Source organism: Telopea speciosissima, chromosome 3, assembly GCF_018873765.1.
Source record: "Telopea speciosissima isolate NSW1024214 ecotype Mountain lineage chromosome 3, Tspe_v1, whole genome shotgun sequence".
NCBI lineage: Eukaryota > Viridiplantae > Streptophyta > Magnoliopsida > Proteales > Proteaceae > Telopea > Telopea speciosissima.
The window spans coordinates 61444279-61460203 of NC_057918.1; the positions used below are offsets into that span (position 1 = coordinate 61444279).

General features: G+C 39.2%; 1 protein-coding gene across 1 annotated transcript; it reads left to right on the forward strand.

Moving 5' to 3' along the window:
• Nucleotides 1–1580: 1580 nt before the first annotated feature.
• Nucleotides 1581–11573, forward strand: LOC122656851 (transcription factor RF2b). The gene is made up of 4 exons (XM_043851528.1): nt 1581–2300; nt 7939–8071; nt 9281–9365; nt 11038–11573. Exons 1-4 carry the CDS (start codon nt 1663–1665, stop codon nt 11403–11405), a joined length of 1224 nt encoding a protein of 407 aa, XP_043707463.1. The 5' UTR covers nt 1581–1662; the 3' UTR covers nt 11406–11573.
• The last annotated feature ends 4352 nt before the right edge of the window (nt 11574–15925 follow it).

Consider the following 15925-nt stretch of genomic DNA (forward strand, 5'->3'; position numbering starts at 1 on the left):
CGACAAAACTTATTTTTAATTATGAAGCATTATCCCAATCCCCATGATTATTCATACAATTCAATATAGAGAAGAAGAGCCATGGTCGCCAAAGGGGCCATAGAAAACTCACGGATCCTGCCTGCAAGGCGGATAGGAGCCCGCATCCAGAGGCTGCGATACCTACAATGATGACTCCACTGGGGATATCCCTTAGATGATCAAGCTTTCAACATTAGATGCTCCCGTTAAAACGTATGAATATTCTCCCTTATATGTTGTTTGGGTGATAACATGTTTGGCTAACCCTTTTGTTTTGTACTAACTACATCATGCATAGTGTTCGAAGTGAAATCAAACACCGAGGGTACTCCCTGTTATGCCTCATATATTATTTTTTTAAAATTAAAACCGATAAAAGAATTGAAACTAGGGCTGAAATAGGGCTGGGTTTTCAACCCTGACTCCTCTTAGCTCAACCCAAGCCCAACCCCGCCCTAGGTCAGGTTGAGATATCTCAGCCCAGGCCCAACCCTGTCGAGCTCATCCCAACCCAGCCTAACCCTGATTGACCCTGATCGGGTTGCGTTGGGCCAGGTTGGCCTTGACTTGCCCTGCTTTTTTACCATTTATGTCGTCCAATGCATTAAAATAAATGAGACACATATGATTGGGTATTGGTTTGTTTCATACTCAATTGACTATTACACTTTTCTTTAGGTTAAAAAACTTAGCTCAATCTTAAAATGGTTAATATATTCGTTCAATAGATAATTAGTTTTTTTTTGGTACACCAATAGATAATTAGATACTAAACAACAATTGTAAGATGTAAGCAATAAATTGTAATGCATAACCTAACATAGGGCCGGGCTGGGCTAGGCTTAGCCCAAGGCCTCAGCCTTGGCTCAGCCCGACCCTGCCTAGGGCTTGAAATTTCAACCCTTACCCGCCCTCAGGGTTAAAAGTCTAGCCCAGGCCCAGGCCCTGTTCAAGCTCAGGGCGGGCTTGGGCCAACAAGGCCAAACTTACACCCCTAATCGAAACAGACCAGATCAATAACTAAAATTTGAATTTTAAGGACTGATTAGTCATCTATCCGATTTTGATATGGATTGATTTATGCTCTAGGTGCTCGGTTACCTAACCAAAATCGAATCGAACTAACTATGTCACCTTGCAGGCACACAACCCTCCCAAGCAATCATTACCATGGTTTGAGGAATTGGTATCAGATCGACCGATTCGTATTGGTGAATCGGTACAAAGAAGGGTAAAAATGTAAAAAAATTCAAATTTTCAAAAGAACCAGGGGTAAACCTATCCGATCTAGACCGATACGGATCGGCATCGGCATCGGCCGATTATTAAAACCATGGTCGTTACTCGTTTCAATTAAAATCCCATTTTAAAAGTTTAAATTATAAGCCGATAACAGAGAGAAACAAAATAGGGAAAAAGAACGCAAACCGAAAATCTTCCTCTTTCCTTCTTTTTTGACAAACCAAATCTAAGCAAGTAATCATTTCTATGGATTTATAACGTGACCTTTCCATTCCTTCTCTCTTTCCCGCATTGCATTTTACAATGACGGTGAAGACAAATCTAAATCTCTTGTTCGGCTAAGACATTGAGAGCGACAGCCATTGGAGCAAGAGGAGGAACACGGGGAGAGAGAGAGCCATGGAAATGCAAGATCCTGCAAATCCCAACTCCTCCCTGAATGCTCAAAAGTCCAAAGCGTCAACCAATCTGGGAAACCCTAGAAGCAGCAGCAGCAGCGGGAGCAGCCATCCCTTCAGGGGTTCTCACCATCGGCGAGCCCACTCTGAGGTAAATTTCCGAATCCCAGATGACATGGATCTCATCAACGAAACATTTGACGCCTCCACGGGGAGTTTCGAAGATGTTGGATCTGAGGACGATCTATTCTGCACTTATATGGACATTGAGAAGCTTGGATCCAGATTTAATGATTGCCCAAATGAAGGAAACAAGGCTGGAGATTCTCGAATCAACGATGACAATGTCGCTTCCCTTGCAGGGAATTATGTGGGTCAGAGTAATGAAGGAGGAGGAACGGGGGCAGATGGAGCAGGTGGGGCAGATGGAGCAGGTGGCAGTGGTGATGGAGGTTCACAGAATGAGAACAATGATGGGGAGAAGAATGGGAGGCCAAGGCATCGACATAGCAATTCGGTTGATGGGGCTTCGATCTCGAGAGAGCAGTCTCTGTTTGGAGAAACAATGGAGGCCAAGAAGGCAATGGCTCCTGATAAGCTTGCTGAGCTTTGGGCTCTAGATCCCAAGCGAGCCAAAAGGTGTGCTTTCTTTAATTTCTCTTACCATTTTCTCTTTCAATGGTATGCCTGGTTGCTGCTTCTGGGTTTTGTACTTGAAGCTTGATTTGCCTTCTTTATTCGTTTTTTAAGTAAAATAGACTTGTTTTTTTTGTGTTTAGTTGGCATGTCACTAACTCTTATATGGAAGCGTAAAACTTTAAAGTTTGTCTTCAATCAATAAAAAGTAAAAGGGGGGGGGGGGTTGTTCCTGAATGTCCAGAAGGATAATTGATTTGCAATTTGAAGGCCCATTTCTCGGAAGGATTCATGGCCCATCCGGTGCAGGACAACTAGATTGCTGGTACTAAATTGATGACGGCCGTACCTAGGGGATGTTTTCAGTTGCAAGATCTACTTGGGTTATTGTTTCTCAAATGGGGACTAGAGTTTCTAGATTACTTAGAAATGAAGATTTCAATTTAGGCGATGCATTGGCAGCTAACTTAGGCAATCATTTGACCTAAAAGTACTTTTGGAGTTGGGGAAGCTAATTATCTTTGCAGCTTTTCTGCTTTGACCTTTTGCAAAGGAGATGATGAAATGAAGAAGGAAAAAGGTTCTATTTTTTCCTTATAAAAATCAGTGAGGAATATTGGCATGTAAAATGAGAACAAAATCAGAATTTTACTTAAAATCCTCTGTTTATGCAGTTTTTACCTGGAAACAAATTGATCCTCAATGTAAAGAAGGTGAAAAAGTTAAATTTTCATGTAAAATAAGATCTTACGCCGTTTCTTTCAATGTCAAATGTAAAAAATGATATTAAAAGATAAGAAAGATTTTGCATGGAGTAAATTTTGATGTAAAAATTCATTTGCAAGGAAAATTTTACAATGAAACAAACACTGACTAAAGAGAAGAAAGTATGAACTGAAGAAAAGGGAAGAGATGCTGCGGATCCTTGCTCATTTACCGAGGTTAAGGCATGTTTGCCAGCTCCCTCCCTGAGCACTTACTTGAACCCTTCCATTATTATTATGACACACTCTTAGGCATCACATATCCAACATATTCTATAAGGTAGAAACTCTCCTGGAATACCTGATTCTAGATTCACTAAAATGTGTGATGCCTATTATATTTCTAAATTCCTAACTTGAGATATTTATCTTTCCCATACAATTTTATAATCATTAATGCTGTTCAAGGGAGTCATCTAGCAAGTAGGCAGTTCCCTTGGCTAGGTGATAGACCAAATGGCTTTACTAAATTTGTATTCTCTTATTGTAAAGCTTCGTTCTCTGCCTGGCATTTGTCTACTTCTATAGTTCTGTTTTCTACGTAAAGATTAGCAGAAAAATATGCTCTATAAGCTTGCACTTTAAAAATAGAGCCAAGTGGTAGAACATCTTTCGTGTAGCTGGCAACTGTTTGGGGTAAGTCTGAGTCAAGTTCAGCTGCGTGTAAGTTTATAATGTTGAATTTCATAATAAGTTTGTTCAGTAAAGATTTGGACATTTCACATACATAAATCATTAAAATTTTGGAACTTGTATTGTAAAAGATGTTCAATTTAGTTATTGAAAATCCAGCTTGGCAACTGGCAGGTTATCATGCAATTACCAAGAAACCAGTCAGCCCATCACCTGGCCCTCACAACACTAATATTAGCCCTAGAACAACCCTCTAATGATGTAAGAGCTAGGTCGCAGATTTCCCAACCCCTACGGTTGGATCTCAGGTGCTGTTAACAGTAGGATTAAAAGTCAAATCCAGCCACGGGAAAACAGGGAAATACTATGACAGCAGCAAGTCAACATTAAAGTCTGAACAACACAGCCTATTCTCAGGTCTGAATGTCTGATATAGTGTTGATATGGGTTCCCAACCTCAGAAAAGAACAGTAATAATGCTCACTGTCGGCTGAACGGAGAAGACTTTAAAAAACAGAAAAATTCCAGGCTCCCAAAATAGTTAACTGATACGTGCACGATCCCAAACTTTCAGTGTTACCAGTAAAGGTGGGGCCTATTTATGTGAACATATCCCAGGTACAACTCTAAACAGTGCTTTAGAGTTGATTAAAAAAATGTACAACAACAACACTCAGCCTTATCCCAACAAAATGGGGTTGGCTACACGGATCCTTACGAGGACAAAGAAAAAACCCATTAATAATAAGAATAAAGGAAAGGGAACGCAACAACCACAACTACGAATCGGTCTAAAAACTAACCAGGGTCTGCTGCACAGATCCTTGCCCTCCAATCAGCTTTATTAGACGCCATACTATAAACAAGACCTAAAGTATGCATGTCTTTCCTCGCCCTTCTCTTGGGGTCATTTTAGGCCTGCCCCTAGCTCTTTTAGTACCTTCAATTTGAATCAAGTCATTCTTACGAACTGGGGCATCCGGCGAACATGGCCATACCACCTCAGGCGACTTTCTCGTAGCTTATCTTGAATCAGGTCTACTCCCAAACCAGCTCTAAAATTGTCATTCCTTATTTCCTTATTTTATCCTTCATGGTTTTGCCACTCATCCATCTCAACATCCTCATCTTTGCTACACTTAGCTTATCTATATGACGTTTCTTAACTGCCCAACACTCTACACCATACATCATAGCCGGTTTTATGACTGTCTTGTAAAATTTTCCTTTAAGCTTTAAAGGAATCCATCGATCACATAACACTCCAGATGCAACTCTCCACTTCAGCCATCCTACTATAACCCTCTATGAGACATAATCTTCTATATCACTTTCTTTATTGATGATTGATCCTAGATATCTAACCCAACACTCGGCACCATACATCATAGCTGGTCTTATGACTGTCTTGTAAAATTTTCCTTTAAGCTTTAAAGGAATCCATTGATCACATAACACTCCTAATGCACCTCTCCACTTCAGCCATCGTACTCTGTGAGATATCATCTTCTATATTACCTTTCTTACTGATGATTGATTCTAGATACCTAAAAAATCCACTTTGCGGAATCTCCATCTCATCAACTTTCACCTCATTATTTGTTCGAGAGTTGCTAAAGTTACATACCATATACTCCGTCTTTGTTCTACTTATCTTAAAACCTTTTGATTCCAAGGTTGATCTCCATAATTCTAGTTTGGCATTAATTTCGGCTTTCGTCTCATCTACCAAAACAATGTCATCAACAAAAAGCATGCACCAAGGAACCTCATCTTAGATGCCTCTGGTTAACTCATCCATGATAAACGCAAACAAATAGGGCTTGATGCTGATCCTTGATGTAGTCCAACTGTAATTGGGAATTCACTACCTTGACCCCTCACGGTTCTTACACTAGTCACCACACCATCAAACATATCTTTAATTATGTCCACATATATACTTGAAAATTTTCTCCTCCCTAGCCATGCCATATTTAATCTATAGGAACTCTGTCATAAGCTTTTTCTAGGTCAATGAAGAACATATGGAGATCTTTCTGGCTTTCTCTAAATCTTTCCAAGAGTCTTCTAAGTAGGTAGATAGCTTCAGTTGTGGATCTCCCTAACATAAAACCAAATTGCTTCTCAAAAATGGTGGTCTCTTTTCTCACGTTTGTTTCAATAATCCTCTCCCATAATTTCATAGTATGACTCATTAGTTTTATGCTTCTATAGCTGTTGCAACTTTGGACATTACCTTTATTTTTGTAAATCAGGACCACAATACTTCTCCTCCATTCATCTGACATTCTTTCAGTGTACATAATCTTTTTAAATAACTTAGTTAACCAAGATAAGCCACAGATTTCCAAGCTCTTCCATACTTCTATTGGGACCCCATCTAGGCCTAGAGCCTTGGCTATTTTCATCTTTCTTAGTGCTTCTTTTACTTCAGAAACCCTAATTTTACATATATACCTCTGACATGTGACTTGATGTGTAGTGCCTACTTCCGGTCCACTATAACTCAGATTAGTTTCATTATGTATGTTGTAGAAATACCCATTCCATCTCTCCTCGATGTCTTCATCCTTTAGTAGAACCCACCATCATCACTTTTAATGCATTTAACATGGTCGAAGTCTTTACTCATCCTTTCCCTCAGTCTAGCTATCTTATATATAGGTTTTTTCTCCTTCCTTAGTGTTCATGTTGTTATAATGATCTTCGTATTTCTTCGCCCTTGCGTTCCCTACAATCTTCTTACATTCATTTCTAGCAGTCTTGTACCATTTTAGATCTTCTACATCCTTTGTCTTTTGCCATGCCTTGAAACTAGCTTTCTTAGTCTTGATGGCTACTTAGACCTCAGCATTCCACCCCCAAGTCTCCCTAGGAGAATGACGTTTTCCTTTTGATTCCCCTAGGACCTCTTTAGCCACCTTCTTAATACACATGGACATCTCGTTCCACATAAAATTAGTCTGTCCCTCACTCCCTCCAAGTCCCACTTTCCTTGTTTGACCACTTATGGGTGGTTTTCAAAATTAGATAGTGAGACTCAAATTAGTACTTAGACTCCTTTGTTGGGGAAACCAATCCAGTCGAGTGTTGGGTTCGTAGGAGGAAGTGTCCCTTCAAAATCTCAGCCAGTTCTGATGGCTGGATTAACAGATAGCAAGAGAACTCAAAATTAGAAGGTATGGAACAAAATAGTGACTCACAATGCGCTGTCTTATCCAGCCATTGGATTAGGCTTAAATTCCCAGTGAAGGAGTGTCCTAAGGGGGGTTGATAGACCACCAGAAGATGGATCTGTTCACCTGATTTGTAGTTACAAAGGGACAAAGTCTGCTGCAGAAATCTCCATTACGGTACAGCCACAAGGAAGGGGAAGCACTTTCTGGGCCAGCATCTGTTGAATCTCAGTATAATAGTCTTCAAAGAACAATCAGCAACAACTCCAGTAGTCAACAACACCTTGATTTCTCTCAGTAAAAGGATTAGTTGCATAACAGTAAAATAGAAACAAGTAGGAATCGAAAGGGCAGAGGAAGAAGAAGTGAACAAGAAAGGGAAGGGAAATGACCAAGGCCTCTCACCTATGGCCTTGGTCTGTCTCTCACAGACCTAAGGAATCTCTCCTTTCACTGTATCTCACAGCCCCTCTCTTGTATTAATAACCTTCAAAACCCCTTCTTCTGTGGAAAAGAACCAGTTACAAATTGGTAACGAAATAAATTAGGAACTATCCGAGATTAACTGAATCCAAATAAAATCTTGTAACCGAAACCCTAATTAATATCTAGTCACTGAAATAGAAACTAATAACAAAGAAACTATCCTATGGCAATCCTTCCACGCAACAACTTAAAAGACTCTTAATGGGCCCAGCACTGGCCTATTAAATGGGCCTAAAATTAAACATAAACTGGCTTTCAAAACTGGACTTGATAGGCCTTTTAAAGCTGGAACTCAATGGGGTCTTTTTATGTTGGTCTTCCTTACTGGCTGCTGGACAATGCTGCTAGTCCTTCTTTTCTTCCAATTCCTTTTGAACTACATCATCTAATCTCTACTCGAGCCTTTTTTTTGGATTGGTTTTATGACATTATTTTCAGTACATTGATTTCCATAATTAGTTAGTGATATAGCAGGAAATTTCATAGTTTTTGTTTATAAATTTGATTTTAGTGTTTAGGGTTCTTAGTGCTATTGAAATTCTGTAATCTGCATTGCATTCAAAATTCTTTGTTATACAGGATTCTAGCAAATCGACAATCTGCTGCTCGCTCAAAAGAAAGGAAGGCCCGTTACATCTCAGAGCTTGAGCGAAAAGTTCAGACACTGCAAACTGAAGCAACTACTCTTTCTGCACAACTCACACTATTCCAGGTTTGTAATCGTGGAACCATCATGTAAGAGGCATACCTGCATTTTATTTGTGTCTCTAAATCTACTCTGATGTCATGTACAGATAACAGGCGTGGTAGATTTGTATGAAAAATCCTATTGTAAATTAAGATTTAATTTAGATAATTCTATCTAATGTTGGTTGATGTGTTTTTCAACTTGTGTTCTTGTTATATAATTTTCCTATATCTAGTTTAGAATATAGTGGGAGACGTGGAGTGGGAGTAATTTTTTATGGTTTCTAATTTTGGGTGGGTGTTAAGATTCCCTGTTCTGTTGCATTGGGTTGTTTGGGATTGCTGTAGTCATTAACTTGGGTTATATATATGGGGTTTAGCAATAAAATTCTATGGCTGTTGCCTATAAAACATATAAATAAACAAACAAACTAACAAAAAAATTACTATTACTCTGTTCAACCAGCCAAAATTGGACTTTCCAAAGCTGATCTGAGCATGTAGATCATAGTCAGATGATCTGTTTGATGGTTTTCTGCAGGGGGACATTAACGATTTTTTTAGTTAGGAAATTTAGGTGGATTTTTCTGGGGGGCACAATCCCAAACTTTCAGTGTTACCAGTAATGGTGGGTCCTATTTATGGAAACATGCCCAGGTACAATTCTAAACAGTGCTTTACAGTTGATTAAAAATATGTGGTTGAAACTAGGGTTAAAACTATGGTTGAGTGAGTGGTACCTAAAGAAGAGACTATTCATTTTCTAGAAGTTGAGGATTAAGGTGTGGTTCAGGAGTTATTGTGTTACTCATAGTTGTCAAGGCGACACCTTGGCGTCCAGGCTGCTTTGCCTGGATTGGTGCCTTGCTGGTGTTGCCTTAATTTTTGCCCCCCTCGACCACCTTGGTTCGCCTAGGCGCCGTGAGAACTATGGTATTAATTTATAATAAACATTATGCTTTAATGCTTCTTTAAATGGAGAAAAGAGTCAAATTTCCTAGTTCTTGACAATCAGGGGTTACCGAAGTCACTGTACCAATGTTTAACATGGCCATGCTGGTTTGTCACCTTCCTACATCCAGTTGTTTTAACTATGCTGTTTTGATGTATAACATCTTCAAGCTTGCTTTAACTATGCTGTTTTGATGTATAACTTCTTCAAGCTTGCTGTTTGTCTTGTATGTGATTGAATGCTACAAACAACTGAATCTTATTTTGTTGTCTTTTCATGTAGAGAGATACAACGGGTCTGAGTGCTGAGAATACAGAGCTTAAGATTCGGTTGCAAGCTATGGAACAACAAGCTCAGTTACGTGATGGTAATGTTTCATTCCTAGATTTTTTTTCTCCCTTTTTCTATAATCAATAAAATAAAAGGTTTAATCCATTAATCCTGTTCCAAACATTTTTTTAACATAAAATAATGCTGTGAATAGTTCCATTGGGTGATTCATGTTTTTAGTGATGTTTGGTGGATTAATTCACTTGTTTTGAATGTATCAAGCTAATGATTTACTCCAACCAATGATGAAAATTTCTGATTTTCACCTGGTCCTCTTTACTAACTTTCTTCATGTTAATGCTTGTAAATAGTGCTTAGTACCAGAATGATGGAATCCCATACTAAAGATACCTTCTGACTTTGACTTCAGAACCTAGTATATACAAGAGAACTTCCAATCTGTTTATATAAATATCAATATCATTTTTGAGTCTGCCTCTTTTAAACTTCTGTAATAAAAACATTGAGGCAGTGCTTGCCTCCTAGGAAAGTTTCTACAAAGAAAATATTTTTAGGGAGAAAAGATTTTTTTTTGATCGGTCTGGTAAAAGAAAATTATCCTCGGATGATGGGAAAATAGTTACAGAACTGCGCAAAAATTGATCCAAATTGGTGAAGATTGTTTCCCTCATGAATCAATTAATAAATGGCGTTGCAATTATTATACAGAAATCTGTGTATATGTGTGTGTAGCATCTTGACCTGGTCAACACCTACACCTGCTCTAAACATGTGATGGTCGGTCTGACCTAGGGAAATGTTGCTGGAAAATCAAGCAACCCAAGGTGTAAACTGAATTTAAGAAGAAATCAACCAGGATTCTTATGTAGATCAGGGTTGGTATTTATAGTTCTAGGTACGTTAAAGGTTTGGTTGGAACTTGGGAGTGCAGGTTTTGTATGCAAAATAGTTTTCAATTCTGATTTTGTGAGTGTCCAGAAAATGAACATGTTAATATCAAGTTTATTGTCCTGTAGACCATTTCTCCTATTTTGGGAACTCTGAAACACAAGAGCAGGAGTTCCTTGATTAGTGGCCACCCTACTTAACTAACTTCATGTAGAATAAAATATATTTACAATTAAATAAGCCCCAACATTTAACGAAAAATACTTTTTGAGCAGACTTTAGGGTGAAATCAAGAATACCTAGAGCTATTGAGTGTGAAAAAAAATTGCATAGGTGCATGGATGATAGATAACAAATCAGCTACTACTGTGGGAGACAAGTTCTTAGGTGGACTCTAATGGGAAGTTGGCCTTGCTGGCCTTAATTTCTTGGTGACTAGTTCATCTCCTGCTCACTTGGCTATTCAAATGATATAAAGTGATGGTGTCAATCCACCAAAAAAAAAGAAAAAGAAGAATGATGTCTAGTGATAGGAATAGGTGTGTTTTCCTCTCTAATTTTCTCCTTTTCTGTTTTTCTTGCAAATTCCTTCATAACGTTCTATCATCTTATATTGTTGTCCACTTCAATGTATCAGGTGAAATCTTGTCTAGATATTTTAATCATAATTATCAAGGCGACCCCTAGGCGTCCAGGCTCCTTGGTCGCCTTGGTCCACCTTGCTGGTGTCGACTAACTTTTGGACCCTCTCCAATGCCTTGCCGCCTTGATAACTATGATTTTAATTATTGTCTATTGTATAATATTAGTTGATCCTTTAACTAAGCATGCATATCTTATTATATTGACTGTACTTGCAGCATTGAATGAAGCACTGAAGCAGGAGGTTGAGAGGCTCAAGATTGCTACTGGGGAAATATCAAACCCTGGTGAGACATTTAGCTTGGGAATGCACCACATGCAGTATACCTCCCCACCTTTCTTCTCGCTTCCACAACAACCGGGTGCTGGAGGCCATCAAAACATTCTGTTACAACAGTTCCATCCTTCCCAGTCTAATATGGGAAGCCATCCCCTGCTTGCGGCCCAATCTCATCTCCTCTCAGACATGCTGCAGCAGGACCAGCTTGGCAGATTACAGGGCCTTGATATCAGTAGCAGGGGCTCACATCTTGTGAAATCTGAAGGCCCTTCAATATCTGCCACTGAAAGCAGCAGTACTTATTGACCTGAACTTGGTATCAGTATCGACTCGCTGACATACCGTTGGATCCACCTCATTTGTTAGACTGTCCATAGTTTGGCATCCAGTCAATTACCCAATCTTCTTTCTCATTCTTTGTTTCAATACTATTTATTTAATATTTTTTATTCCATTATTGTCTTTGTTAATACTAAAAAGCCTTATTTTCATTCCTGGGGTTATCCACCATCCCCACCCCCAACAAAAAAAAAGAAAAACCTTGGGGAAATCTCCTTTTTGCCATATTTATGTATTTTTGTGTCAAAGTTCTTGAAGTAATTTTGTGGCAGTTTCAGGAGTCCATCTTTTTCAATTTGGTATCTATTCTGCTGGTGGTTTGTATGGGAGAAAGCCCCACTGTTCCAACTCTTTCTGTATCTTATTTTGTAATGATTTAATTTTTTTGGGGTTGACTGGATCCTTTCAACTTTGCCCTTGTAATGTTGATTTGTTGGGGGTTGGCCAATTGAATCTGTACGTTCTATCATTCTTTTTTAGGTTGTGTTTGGTATGCATTCTTGGAATGCATTCCAGGTCAATTTTGCATGCTTAGGTGAAAAATAGTTGTTTTTATCATATGAGGATGTGAAATTGACCTGGAATGCATTCCAAAAATGCATACAAAACGCAGCCTTAGTTTACCAGGGAAAAATTGATTATTGGAGTTAATTGGATCCCTTAATATTGTCCTTGTGGTGTATTGTTTAATTGGGTCTATTATCTGTACCAGGTAGACCTCAAGAAGAGTTTGAAACTCATGAATTGATTTAAGGATACAAAACCATTACCTTTTTAGGGAAAAAGATCTCTGTCTGGGAGTGTCGCCTACGCCACCACTCCCAAGAGTCTATATCTCTCCTCCTCATGTGAAAAGACACCTCTGCCCCCTTGTTTTAAGGAGGAGAGAGATAGACACATGGGAGTGTTGGTGTAGGCCACACTCCCGGACAGAAAACTGCTGCCCACCTCTTTATTATTATATTTGGGAAAAGTTATTTGAGCCGACGGGACAGGGCATTAGCATTTTTGTGTCTATCTCTCTTATGAAATGACCTTGTTGCCCTTTCTATGTACGGTACTGTTATGTTGCAACCCCTTGGTGCATACTCCTATGCCGCTAGCTTAGAGAAGTTTATTCCATTATTTTTTTGTTTAGATCTGGGGTGCTTTTTTAGGGAGAGGGGGGAGAGGTCACTTATAAATTTTTTTGGGTAATTTACACATACCACCCCTGAGGTTTGACGAAAGGATAATTTTACCTCCCAATTTTGGAAAATTCTACGTACCCCTTGAGATTTGCAAATGATAACAAATAAGCTCATTCTGTTAGTTTATGACTAATACCGTTAAAAATACGATGTGAATTGTTAAAATTGCCCTTGCAAGAAGAAAAAAAAACCTGCAACTGATCTTCCCCAAATCGTTTGGGGAAGATGAGTTGCAAGTATCCAAATACTCACAATTAGATAATAAGAAAGTCTATATCCATAACCATCACCATGGCTATACATACATTAAGGGAAAAACCCATTAAAATTGGGAGCTTCCCGAACTAAATAAACGAACATAGACCTTTCCCACTGCTTCTCTGGATCATGAGGACAAGGTTCGACCTGAATCCCATTCCAGCGATGTCAAATCTCGGAACATGCCATTTTAGCCGCCTCTTCTAGTCTTTCTCCTCTGTTTCCTCTCCCCTTCTACCCAGATAAAATACAGCTTAATCAATCTACCAATTATGATTTTTAATTGTCTTTATGCTGTATAATGGGATTTCTACAATCTCAATATGAACAGTTCTTGCAGTTCATGATGGCAAGATTAACAACTGAAGAAATGCATCGCTGCGTTTGCAGTGGTCTTCACCCTTATCCTTTTTCGTTTTCTTTTATCTTTTGTAACAAGAGTTTATCATCACCAGCGTCTCTAACGTTGCAAAACCCTAAAGTAGCTAATAATCCAGTACCCAAGATCCAACAAAAGCATCAATTTTTCAAGCTGAATCCTTCCGAAACCACTGAAAAACCCACTTAAAATATGACCCTCCACCTGGTAACAAACTAACAACTTTGAAAAAAAAAAACCCCAGAAGCCAAAATCGATATACAAATAAACGAAACCTATTTACCGTATCTATATCAAGATCAAAATCGCCCTTTTTGACTTCTTGTTCTAAACTATAGTCTATACTCTTTCCGCCTCTGCAAATCGCTTCTCTCTCTCTATCTCCAAATTTCAGATCGACCAACCTTGAACTTCGATCTTCTTTGTGTTGCAGGGTAAGAAATAGAGAGAAATGGTAAGAAAAGGGCGACGTTTTGATCAATCCAATCTCCAACCATGGAAGCTCAAACCCAGCTTCAACTCCATCATGAGTTGCAGGTGCGCAAAGGGGGAGGATTTGGGATTTTTCCCCAATTTCAAACCTTAAATGGTTGAAAGGGTGACGTTTTGATCAATCCAATCTCCAACCATGGAAGCTCAAACCCAGCTTCAACTCCATCATGAGTTGCAGGTGCGCAAAGGGGGAGGATTTGGGATTTTTCCCCAATTGCAAACCCTAAATGGTTGAAAGGGTTTTGAAACCCCAATGGCAAGGGCAATTCCGTCCGTTCATTCATTCTTACAGGTAGATAGGGCCAAACTTGCATCCCCTTATTCTGCATAAAACCTGCAATTCATCTTCCCCAATCGATTTGGGGAAGATGAGTTGCAGGTTTTTTTTTTTCCTTCCCCTTTTCTTGCAAGGGTAATTTTGTTAGTTCACTTCTTATTTTTATCACTGCTAGTCATGAACTGACGGAATGGGTTTATTTATTACTGTTTGCAAACCTCAGGGGATACACAGAATTTTTCAAAACTGGGGATAAAATTATCTTTTTGTCAAACCTCAAGGGTGGTATGTATAAATTACCCATGTTTTTTTAGGGAGAGGAAGAGAGGTCATTTATAAATGTGTCTCAAATTTTAAATAGGAATTGTTTCTATATTAGATTAGTGACTCACATCAAATAAAGGGCAACAGTTCTCTATGGGGAAGCGTGGCTCTTGTGCATGCAGGGGTCAATTAGAATGCTTGTAAAAGTATTATGACGGTGAGATTTCTGCCTTTCATTGAGGTGGTGTAGTCATTTTGCCCTTCATTATGTCTGGGCATGGGCGGTACACTCCTCCACAGAAAACTTTTCTCCTCAAATAAATAGGTATAGCTCGGTGAATTCTAGTGGGTAGGGCTGAATAGGGTTAGGTTGGCTTGAGATTTTTTAAAACTCTAACCCAACCCTAAGTCCCCTTAGTTGGACCTAGGGCTGGCCTGACCATGACTTGGGGGCCAGAAAAATCCATCCTTGACCCGCTCTTAGGGTCGGGCCAGGTTGACCTTGATTGGCCCTAACCATTGGGTGGGGGAAGGGAGATGCAAGGGCTAGGCCAGATTGGGAAGAAGAAAAAGAAAAAATAGAAACAAGAAGAAGACAAGGTCGGTTTGGATAGGGCAGCCCTAACTCAAAGCCAGAATTTTCCAGCCTTGACCCGTTCTTAGGATCAAGGTATCTCAGCTCAAGTCCTGTTCAGGGTAAGGGCGGATTTGGGTCGTTAGAGCGAAACTTGCATCCCTAGACTAGTGGGGTAATGTTAACGAAAATCCTCGCGACACCAACTCTTTTGAAAATGTCTTGAATGAGACATATCGAAAGAAATTAGTTGCTACCCAATTTATTTTTTAATTTTTGGTAGAAAGGTGTACCTTTTTAAGTTGACAATAATTACATACCATGTCTTAATAGTGCCAATTTTTGTTGGTGGTTCACTTTTGCCAATGTGATTGATTCGAGACTTGACAACGGTTAAAGGAATCGGAGTTGGATCAGGGAATCGCCCGATAAGAATCGGACTCGGCGGTGTACGATCTCGATTCAATTGATTCACTTTTACTTGCCAACCGGATTAGCCAATGCATTCCAAAATGATTAGAAACTTCCATGACCATGTATAACCCACATGAGAAGTTTCCAGCAGAATCAAGGACTTTTACACCCTGTGATTTGGATTGCTCGTCACTCATGGTCGAAGATGGACAGGGAGAGAGAGAGAGAGAGAGTATTTGGTTAATCCTTTGGTGCTAATTCTCCCATCCTTGGAAAACCTCTTTCGCTATACCTGTTAGTCATGGAGACATCAATTGGGTACAACACCGTTCAGATGAAAAAACAGAGCAAACAATTGTCTTATTGAGGCAAGAAATTCCTTGACTACGCCAAAAAGTGTTCTTCCCTAGAAAAAATTTGCACAACACTAATTTGGGCCACAAGGCGGTTGAGAAATCACATGCTAGTTCACCTTGTTATATTGATTTCGAAAAAGAACCCCATCAAGTACTTATTTGAGAAACCAGTCCTACCAGAAAGACAAACTAGATGGTTATTGACTATGTATGAGCTCAACATCAAATACATAACTCATAATTCAATCAAGGGAAAGGCAATTGTCAATCACCTATCAGCTTA